Source organism: Podarcis raffonei, chromosome 1 (genome assembly GCF_027172205.1).
Source record: "Podarcis raffonei isolate rPodRaf1 chromosome 1, rPodRaf1.pri, whole genome shotgun sequence".
Taxonomy (NCBI): Eukaryota; Metazoa; Chordata; class Lepidosauria; order Squamata; family Lacertidae; genus Podarcis; species Podarcis raffonei.
This window is the reverse complement of record NC_070602.1, coordinates 82,795,774-82,806,974: the sequence shown is the minus strand read 5'-3', so window position 1 is coordinate 82,806,974 and position 11,201 is coordinate 82,795,774. Positions and strand designations below refer to the sequence as shown.

General features: G+C 43.5%; 1 protein-coding gene across 1 annotated transcript; it reads right to left on the bottom strand.

Annotated features, from left to right (window-relative positions):
* Positions 1-4,789: 4,789 nt before the first annotated feature.
* Positions 4,790-5,737, bottom strand: LOC128418968 (olfactory receptor 1019-like). Its single transcript, XM_053399186.1, has one exon. The coding sequence runs from the start codon at positions 5,726-5,728 to the stop codon at positions 4,790-4,792; it is 939 nt and encodes a 312-aa protein (XP_053255161.1). The 5' UTR covers positions 5,729-5,737.
* Positions 5,738-11,201: the final 5,464 nt, after the last annotated feature.

The window sequence follows — 11,201 nt, the reverse complement described above, 5'->3', positions numbered from 1 at the left end:
TGAGAACCAAATGCTTTTGTTTTTTGTTTTTTAAATAATTTTTATTAACCGACCAATCAAATCAAATCAAATCACATCCCATAAATTCCGAATTACAAAGCTGAATTTTAAATTTTTGTTGAGGGGACCCATATTTCAAGTCCCGAAGGGGGATTCCGATCATCATCTTGCTGCTGCGTTAATATCCACAAATCTGTCCAAATAATGTTCATAATTCTATCCAGTCTTATCTTGCTGTTTCCACATATCATCTTGTTCATATATTTTTCTTTTTTTTCTTTGGGATCTCTTCTGATAATCTCCTTAAGCTGGTAAACACCAATTGTAATCCTCTGTGAATTTCTCCATTCGTCCAATCATCATATCAAGATGGTTTCCATATATCATTACATAAATACCAGCACTCTTTCCATCATTAATCTCGCAAATCTGTCGCTCTTTAGTCCCATTGAGGAGGCTCACCCACAATATAAAAACAGCTCTGTTCCTCCTCCCAGACTTAAGTCTTCCGACAGAACTTGCCAAAATGGCGACAGTATTTTTTACTGAGTCATTCCAAAGCTCTTATACTTTCCACGATCTTCTTGAAACATGCTTTGGTTAGAAAATCCACAGCTTAAGTCATTTAAACGGCATTTCTGACTTGTGACTTGTGGGGGGGGGATTCTTAGTTAATCACATAGAGAAAAGAAAGGAAAGTTCCCCCCCTCCCCCATGCAGTCCCGTTGCCGAACATACCGAGCCTTGGTGTGTCTTCTCATGATTTATTCTTGTTCCTCCGACCCGTCTTATTTATCAGAGATCTCTTCAGTTAGCAGTCTTTACTCCCCCTTCTTCCTTGAAATATGTGCATTCACTTCCTCCTAATTGTTTCTTTTGAAGTTGCTGCAGCTAGAGGCGCGGATCAGAGACAGCGTCCAGGAGCGCCGAGATCCACAGGAGGGCTTTCTGCCTAGTGCCCCCATCCCCACAAATTCGGGGGTGGTATAGGGCACAGCAGGCAAGGGCAGTTTCCCCCACACGCTTGGGGGGGCAGGGAGGCTATTTACTCCCATCACAGCCTCCTAATTACCTCGTGTGGGTCGGAGAGATGTTATTGTCAGCCATCTTCCGATGCGCCCCTAGTGGCCCCTCCTGAGAACCACATGCTTTTGAAAACATGCTCATCACACACTGATGTGAAAGTGAGGATTGGTTGTTGCTCCCTGTTCAATGGAGTTTGAGTGGTCAACATGGGTTGACCCTTATCTGAAATATAAGAGGACTATTGACACTGTCTGTTGTAGGAAATGTGACATTTATTCAAGTCCAGGCACTGCACCATGTAGATCATTGATTGGCGTGATAGAGTTACCTCATCATATTACTTACCCACTGAAGGCGGAGCTAAGACTTTGATCAAGTATCCACCTCTCTCCATCCCACACCCCAAAATTTCTGAAATATAATTGTTGCAAGTCTGAGGATTTTTAATCAGAGCAGTGTCATAGGAATAGCACCCTATATTGTTTGTCACCATTTGTTGCCCATAATGATGATGATGATGATGATGATATGGACTCTGCAATAATGAATGAATTTATAGGATTGGATTTATGAACCTTTGTGAACCTAATGGACTGAGAGTCAGTCATGAATACCCTGTATGCACCTTTTTGATACCCCATGAACAAACCATGTGCCCCACGCTTCCCAAGCTTGCTGCTCTGTGGGGTGTGTACCCACATGTCAGAACCAAAGATTCTCATGTGCTTGACATAAGGTTTCTTACCAAACATCTTCTCATAGGGAGTACAACCAATAGGTGATGACAGTCTCCTGTTATAGGAATAAAGGAAACACAATAAAGCTTCAGCCCAATATTTTTCAGGGAGATTGGCATCATGCAACAAGGTTTTTAGGCCTTGCAGCAAAGTCTGGTTTGCCCGTTCGCAAAGTCCATTCTCCCATGGAGATCTAGGACTTGAGAGGTCGTACTGGATTCCCTTCTCAGTCACGAAAGCCTCAAACTGATGAGAAGTGAATTTACCGCCTCGATCAGAAAATAAACAGCCAATGCGTTTATTGTGAGCATTCTCCAACCAAGCACAGAACACCTTGAACTTAGGGAACACTTCTGACTTCTGCTGGAGCATAAACACATGAATGTACCTGGAAAAAGAATCAATTAAAGCCATGAAGTACCTTGCTCCACCCAAAGAGGGTGCAAGTGGACCAACCAGGTCTGTGTGAACTAGCTGATAGGGTTTGGAAGCCTGTCTGCTAGACACTTTGCCTTTCGGATCAACCTTCACCTTGTTCTCTGCACAAGATACACATTTAATGTGAAACTTACAGGGCTTAATGTTCAAACCCTGAACCAACCCAGGCATCTTGGCCAGCGCCTGCCAAGACATGTGACCAAATTTTTGGTGCACCTCGTGAATACATCCTGCATGAAGAACTAATAATAATAATAATAATAATAATAATAATAATAATAATAATAATTTATTATTTATACCCCGCCCATCTGGCTGGGCCTCCCCAGCCACTCTGGGCGGCTTCCATAGAAACCAAAAATACACTAAAATATCACATGTTAAAAACTTCCCTGAACAGGGCTGCCTTAAGATGTCTTCTGAATGTCAGGTAGTTGTTTATCGCTTTGACATCTGCTGGAAGGGCAGCATCTGCTGGTTGTTAGTTTGTGCAACACAACAAGATTCAACATTAGACACATCAACAGCATTGTCATCATAAGTTATCAAGAACAAGCCATCTACAAACTTCGCATGCAAAATGTCCTCTTTGCCCTTCCTGATGACACAGGCGCTCATCTTGAAGGAAATCTCAAAGGCCTGCCCAGTCAGCTGTGGGATGCTGAGCAAATTGTCTGTAGAATCTGGAACAAAAAGTACTTCGCTGATGGTTGTGTGCAGACTTGCCAGTTTCACTGTCCCAACTCCTGCAACTCTCAACATCTTTCCATCAGCCTGTTGGATCTCCCCATCTTGAGGCGTGAAGGAAATAAACAGGTGCCGATCCTTCGTTATGTGCCTTGTCACTCCAGAATCCACAATAAATCTGCCTTTGACTTTTGGAGAAGCATTGCCAGCAAACAAAGCCTTGTTTTTCACTGGTCTGGGTTTCCTACCCCCCTTCTGCTTCTGGACATCTGCAGGCTTCTTCTTTTGTTTCGCTCCAGCCTTTGGGCAATATCTCTGAATATGACCTTGGTTTCCACAGTTCCAGCACTTCACAGCTGCCAATGCCTTGGCTCCCCCTGGAGGCTGGAATGCTGTCCCACACTGCTCCCCCTGAAGCACACAAGCTGGTTCAGCTGCATTCCTCCTATCATATTCATTTTGCAAGGTTGCCAAAACTTTTGTAGCAGTGAGGTCCTGTGCAGGAAGAGTCACCTTCTGGCTTGCCACAGCATGATAGCTCTCATCCAGGGAGTCCAGGATAAGGATTGCAAACAGAGACTCAGGCATATTAAAACCTCTATGAGTCAATTCCTGTCTGAGATGCTGCAAATGCAAAACGTGGGCTCTAAGGTCTTCCCCTGGCTCCAAATGCTTCCTGTGCAGCTTTCTGAAGTAAAGCAACACAGACCCAGCCTCTTGTCGGAGATGACAGGCTGGAAGCCCTTCCCACATCTCACACGAGCTGGCCTTGCCAGCCAGGGTGATTAACTCTTCAGGAGCTACTGAGAGCAAAATTACTCCCATGGCTCTTGAATCTTGTGCCACCCATTCATCTGTTAGAGGCACTGGGGGGGGGGTCCTCAGAAACAGTGTGCCACCCACCAAGCCTTCTCACCCGGCCCTCGCAGTACCTTGCCCAGGTCTGATAATTGTTGCCATTAAGCTTTGGGCACAGAGCCCCAAAGGAGGCTTGTAAAAGATCCATCCCAGCTCTTTACTTCAGCCGTGAGCCTTATTCCCTTCAAAGGCTCCTTATCTTTAGCACGTCGTAAATCAGATGTAGCTTGCTTCCGCGGCACAGGAAAGCCTCGCTTTTCCACATACCTCTGTTGCTATTGCTGCCAGGATCTCAGCAGGCATCAGCAGTCTTACTCTCCTGTAAGCGCTGTGAATCTGGGCTCGAAACCTATTGTTGGGATACTGCCAAGGAGACGGAGGCATCAGGCAGGCCCCCAGTTGTCTCTGGACGATCACCGGTCTCCCGTGGAACAGCATCAGTCAATTAGTGACACGAGCCTCAGAGACATTCCAAGACCCATGCACACCCTTTCAGCAGATTCTCCGTAATGAAAGATGCAGACAGGAGAGCATATTTACAGCTTTATTCAATGTAGTTCAGAACAAAGGAAAAACATGACGGCTTGCCTCCGTGTCCAGGAAAAACAGCCAGAATACAAAAGCTATGTACAACGGAAGTTCCCAGCAGACAGTGCTTGGAGTAAACAGGCATGTGATACACAACAACCATGCCTGACCCTTTTAAGGTGAAATGGAACTATATCCTAACAGTTAACAGGAATTTTGGATTATATCTGGCTAGGAAATGTATTATAAGAAACCTTACTTGTGAAGATGATCAGTGTCGATCCTAGAACCCTAGAATAAGGGATGTAGAGAGAAATGCTCATTTTATAGTTGTTTTGCCACCACCTAGTGACCAAATTCCTTAAAGGCATAAATTAAAATACTCTGTATGACATCTCAGCATAATCACCTGAGGACATACAGCCTGGGAATTTCTTTTACTTTCTACTATTCATCTTTAATTAGTTTCTAACAGAAGTTGCCCCTCTCCATTCAGCTCACAATTCAGTAGGAATTTACCTAGAGACCACCTTTCCTCCAACCAGCCTTTTGAAAGCCTCTTTTACCTCCTTGTTTCTCAGACTGTAGATGAGTGGATTCAGCATAGGTATTGCAAGGGTGTAAAAGACAGAGATGATTTTGTCTTGCTCCACTGAATACTTTGAACTGGGCCTTAAGTACATGAAAGCTCCTGTTGCATAGAATATGGTGACAGCCGTAAGGTGGGAGGCACAGGTGGAGAAGGCTTTATGTCTGCCCTCAGCTGACCTGATCCGAAGGATAGCAATAAGTATGTATGTGTAAGAGATGGAAATGGCCAATATAGTTACCAATATAAGTGCTGCTGAGAAGGCAAAATGAAAAATATCAATGACTGTTGTGTCCGAGCAGGACAGCTTTAGGATCGGGGGCTCATCACAAAAGAAGTGGTTGATGATGTTGGAACGACAAAAGGACAAATTAAACATAAGGGAAGTGTGGACCACTGCGTTCACACAACCTGTTACATAGGAACCAGCCACAAGCAAATAACAGAGCTTCCTGGACATGAGAGCAGTATACAACAGTGGGTTGCAGATAGCAATGAAGCGGTCATATGCCATCACACCCAGCAGGCAGCACTCACAGGATACAGCAATGCAGAAGAAGAAAAACTGCAGGGCACAGCCAGTGAAGGAAATGGTTTTGCTTTCTGCCACAAAGATCATCAGTGTCCTGGGAGCAATTACAGTAGAATAACCAACATCCAAAAATGACAGGCTGCAGAGGAAAAAATACATGGGAGTGTGGAGCCTGGAGTCAACCCTGATTAATGTTACCATGCCGATGTTCCCCACCAGGGTCAACAAGTAAATCAGTAAGAACAATATGAAGAGAATAAACTGCAGACTCTTGTTATCTGTGAATCCAAGCAAAACAAATTCAGTAATTGTGGTGAGATTTCCTTCTGACATTGTCACAAGTTGTATTCTCCTGTGTAAATAGAAATATGAGAAAAAAGTTGAAATAGTATTAGCTCCACAACCAAAAGTAGTTTCAGGAGACCCTACATTTAAGTGGCAAGGAACAGTGATGTAGCATGGGTTGCCAGTACCTGTGGCCACATGGGGAAGGGGTGTGTGGAGAAAGGGAAATGGATAGAGTATGCATGCACATTAACTGCCTAACAGCATCTGCATCACTCAGGAGATCACAGCCACAGAGATAAGAAAAGAAGAGTCATTCCATTGTCTGGAGCGGTCACTTCCTTTTTCACATGGGGAAGCCATTTTCTTTTTTTCTTTTATTAATTTTATAATAACAAAAAGAAAAAAACCCAATCATAAAAAAACATCACAATCAAAATCATACATCTTAATTGACTTCCCTCCAACTCCCCCTCCTGGTTCCATTTTCTATACTTATTTATACACTTATCCCTTTTTTAACGTAAAGGGGGGGGGGAGAGAAATTGTCTGCTTTGTCCAGTTATGGTTTATTAGTTTGTTTTGCCAATCTCTTTCATCTTCTTTAGCGGTGGCTTCTTCCTTCTATAGGGATGGGCTGGTCTTGCCCTGGCGTCCGTTCTCAGATGCAGGAACAAAGTCTTTTGCATGATAAATCTATTAAGTCCTGTACCTTCCAGGATCTTAACTTCATTTTTTTTAAATAAAAGTCATTTTCAACATTTTCTTCAAATCTTTATATACCACTTCCCAGGCTTTCTTAATAATTTTACATTGCCACCACATACGGTGGGCTCTCGTACCCATTACCCGCCCTTCCTGCATCATCTCCATCACCGTCCAAGCTTCCCAGATCAATGTACACATGGTATCATTTTTGTAATAGGCCGTCCTTATTCTTCCTTGCATTTCCCTCAAACCTCGCACAGCCACATAGCTAAGAAAAGAAGAGTCGTTCCATTGTCTGGAGAGGTCACTTCCTTTTTCACATGGGGGAGCCATTTTCAAGGGAGCCCAGCGACAGAAGTGCACAGCAGTACTGAGGCAGCACAGGGTGTTGAAATTTCGCACCGCTAACAATTTTGCACCCAGGGCAGCCGTCCCCGTGGCCCTCCACACACTTTGCCGCTGGAGAGGAATGTCAATGAGATGCTTAACGTTTCCTCCTCCAATCTAAACACCTCAGATATAAGCTTCAGAAACTCCTAATGTTTGTCAAAAAGAAGATATGAGAGCTCCTGAATTCTTCTCTGGCTCTTGCCCCAAGGGCCCTGTATGTAAATTGGGATTCTTCCCATCACTGTGCAGTCTGCTTGTGTCAAATTGCCAGGAGAGGTTTGGTTCTCAAACACATGGCCTCTTTCAGCCTTCATTCAGGTTTTGTAGAAAGCTCTTGTGCTGGCCATTGGCTCCCACTAGTGACCAGTGCCACCACTTACTCACCAAAACCAGCACCATTTGATGTGCCTAATACCCATTTTTTATTTTTAAAACATCCTTCAAATGCTGGCCACTTCTTGCTATGTCACTGCAGCAAACCTCCTCAGTCCCCCTTAAGTTAAGGTTCCTGCATCTTTCCCCCATCTTTCCCCTTTTAAAAAAAGAATGCACTATTAAATTTTGCTGCAACTTGGGTCAATGGAATCTAAAAACAAGGCAGAATTGGGTTGATGTTCTAAAGTATGCTGTTTGCCCTGGTGTTCCAAATATTCATTTGTGAGGCTGCTGTGGAAAATAATGAAGTACCGTCATACCTTGGATCTCAAACACCTCGGCTCCCGAACAAATTGGCTTCTAAACAATCAAAACCCATAAGTGAGTGTTCCGGTTTTCGAATGATTTTTGGAAGCCAAACATCCAGCATGGCTTTTGCAGCTTCCAATTGGCTGCAGGATGCTCCTGCAGCCAATCGGAAGCTATGCTTTGGTTTTTGAATGGTTCCAGGAGTCAAATGGATTCTTTTCGAGAACCAAGGTACAATGCAAATTGCCCTTCAGCAGGCAAGCTATCTTCCATTTGCTCATAAACATGTCTGTTGGATGGAGGTCATAAAGAGAGAATGCAAAAATATTGTAACTGAGTGTTAACTCACTCCCTTCAATGCCCAGATATGCAAATGTGTCTCTCAACTTCAATCTGAGTTTCCCCCCTTTTTGGTTGAATCCAGCTGCAGTACCAGATAAAAAAACATTAAGCAAATAAACTGCTTATCTGGTGATTTTAAATCTCCATTTCTGAATTTCTTATTACAATCACACACAACTTGCAAGAAAGATCTAGTGCAGCATCATCATCATAAGTCAACCTCCCCAGCTTTTGTGAAAAGAAACCAAGCTAAATTCCAAAAAAATTCCTTGCTTGCAGAGAATGGAACTGTCCATAGATATCATCTGGCTGCCAAAAATAAAATATCCTAAGCACTCTGAGAATAAATCAGGCTAGGAGTGTTACCTGTCAAGAGGACAGATGTCATTCCTAAAGCCCCAAAGTTAGGCATATTGATAGAATGGCTAATTTTATAGTTGTGAGGTAGCTGCAGTAGATAAAGAACTACCTCCTCTGCAGTATGTTGACGTCCTTCATTTGCACATAAACCTGTTTGCTGGATCGGTGCAAAAGAGGTAGAATTCAGGGATACTGTACCCAAGCAAGAACACCCTCCCCTCAATGCTTAGATTATAAATTTGCTTCCAGAGAAATGCACGGTTGATAAATTTGACTGCTAGTGGGGAGATTAACAGGAATTTTGGATTATATCTGGCTAGGAAATGTATTCTAAGAAGCCTTACTTGTGAAGATGATCACTGTCGATCCTAGAGCCCTAGAATAAGGGATGTAGAGAGAAATGCTCATTTTATAGTTGTTTTGTTACCACCTAGTGACCAAATTCCTCAAAGGCATAAATTAAAATACTCTGTATGACATCTCTGCATAATCACCTGAGAACATACAGCCTGGGAATTTCTTTTAATTTTTCTATTCATCTTTAATTAGTTTCTAACAGAAGTTGTCCCTCTCCATTCAGCCTACAATTCAGTAGGAATCTTCACTAGTTACTTTCCTCTATCTTGTTTTAGAGAAGCCTTTCTCAACCTGTGTTTCCCCAGATGTTGTTGAACTACAACTCTCATCACCCCAGCTAGCAAGGCCAGAGCTCAGGGATGATGGGAGTTGTAGTCCAACAACATCTGGGGCCCCACAGGTTGAGAACCACTGTTTTAGAGTAAGTTTGTTGCACATTCCCAAAGCTATTAACACCAGTTAACAATACCAACAAAGTCATTGTGACCTGCAGGACGGAAAGGTACTTGCAACATGCTGGCTGTTAGAGCCATCCAGAACAGCTCACTTGGTAGGGCTGAGCTGCTACATTAACAGTGCAGGTCACTCCTGGGTACGTGGGATTAGAATCTCACAGTTCAGTATAAATTTGTTATGCTGTCTAATTGCCCTCACTCAGGCATTGAGTAGGTACTATCTATGTCCAGAAAATGTCAGGGGGCAGGGAAATGAATTTAAATTTAAATTTAAACGTGAATATCTATAGTGGTCAAAAATGGGCAGTCAAATCCAGATGGTTCTACAGTGGTACCTCTAGTTACGAACTTAATTCGTTCTGGAGGTCTGTTCTTAACCTGAAACTGTTCTTAACTAGAGGCGTGCTTTCGCTAATGGAGCCTCTTGCTGCCCCTGCACCGCCAGCACACAATTTCTGTTGTCATCCTGGGGCAAAGTTCTCAACTCAAGGTAACTCTTCCAGGTTAGCAGAGTTTGTAACCTGAAGTGTTTGTAACCTGAGGCGGTTCTACTGTATCCATTTTGATAAAGAGACTAGGACTTGAACTGAGGAGCAGTAATAAAATTCAAATGAACAATCTTAAATCTATTACCTGGGAATAAGTCCAGCTGAATTCAACGGGCCTTACTTCTGAGTACACAGAAGAAGAAGAAGAAGAAGAAGAAGAAGAAGAAGAAGAAGAAGAAGAGTTTGGATTTGATATCCAGCTTTATCACTACCCGAAGGAGTCTCAAAGCGTCTAACATTCTCCTTTCCCTTCCTTCCCCACAACAAACACTCTGTGAGGTGAGTGGGGCTGAGAGACTTCAGAGAAGTGTGACTAGCCCAAGGTCACTCAGCAGCTGCATGTGGAGGAGCGGAGATGCGAACCTGGTTCCCCGGATTACGAGTCTACCACTCTTAACCACTACACCACACTGACACACAATTAGGTTTGCAGTGTCTTAGTGAACACCTGCCTTTGCCGAGAATGAAACATTGCAAAGCAATTTATGTTACTATTTGAGTACACGTTAAGAAAGAACAACATTCCTTGCAGAGAACTCAAGTGCATAGCTTTCACAGCAGGTGTTGTTGAACGGGCAGATGGAAGAAAATCTGCTTGATAGCCTCTTTCCAAAGGTTTCTTCTGACTTTGTGCTCAAAATCTTAGGCTCTACTAATCTGCCTCATCATGTTCATAAACCTGATTAGTTAGGACACAAGACAGGTCCTTTTCTACTGTGGCACACAGGTTGTAGATCACCATTCCATAGAGTTGACTACCTCTCTTTCAAGTTTTGGGTAAGCAGGGAATAACTTTTTATTTCCTCAAGCTCATTCTGAGTCTTTTCTACATCCAGCTATTCAGCATCAAGGAGGCACTACCAGGCAGAGATTGTTGGAGATACGTTATTTCTTAGTGGCACCATGTGAAGCTGTAAATGGACACACGCCAAATATATGGCAATAATGCCAGGGGTGGAGGAAGGGAGGTGCAGTGGGGGCGGATCGCCTCGGGTGTCTTCGCTGAGGGGGGGTGACATTTGGCAGTCGTGGGCATGCAGCACATCAAATATCTCGCTCTGGCCACATGGGTGGCTCACTCCGCCCCTGGCTGCAGGGCATGTGCGCGCCGCTCTGTGCACCCGAGCAGCTGTCCCGCACCTGGGAGGGCACCCTCCATATCCCACTCCCCTCGGGAGTGCGCCTGCCCTGGGCAGTGCAGGCATAGGCTCCTCCTCTGAATAATGCCTTGCTGAGGAATGAGCCCATTGTATATGGTGAATGGCTTTTTAAAGATCTACATTATTAATCAGTGCTATTTTTCTAGAAAAATAGGAACTCTTTTGGAACTCAGAATGAACACCCCCTTGTTCACCTGAGGTGCCAGAACTGAGTTCCAGTAAATTCCAGGTGAAAAAAAGTCCTGTTATTAATACATGCAAATAGATAATGGTCATGCTTTTCACCCCCTCCTGTGACAGATGAGGTAACATCAGAATGACTGAACCTCTAAAATGTTTCGAGTGAGCGTTCACTGAATGTTCACTAACCTACTGCCAAGCCAAATGGAAATGGCTTAGTTAAATGAGCTGAAAAACTAAAGTAAAGAGGCTATGTGTGTTCCTAAATAGACATGGTAACAAAGGATTCAATTTTTTGGTTGTTAAAATTTATTTATTTATTAATAATAATATATGT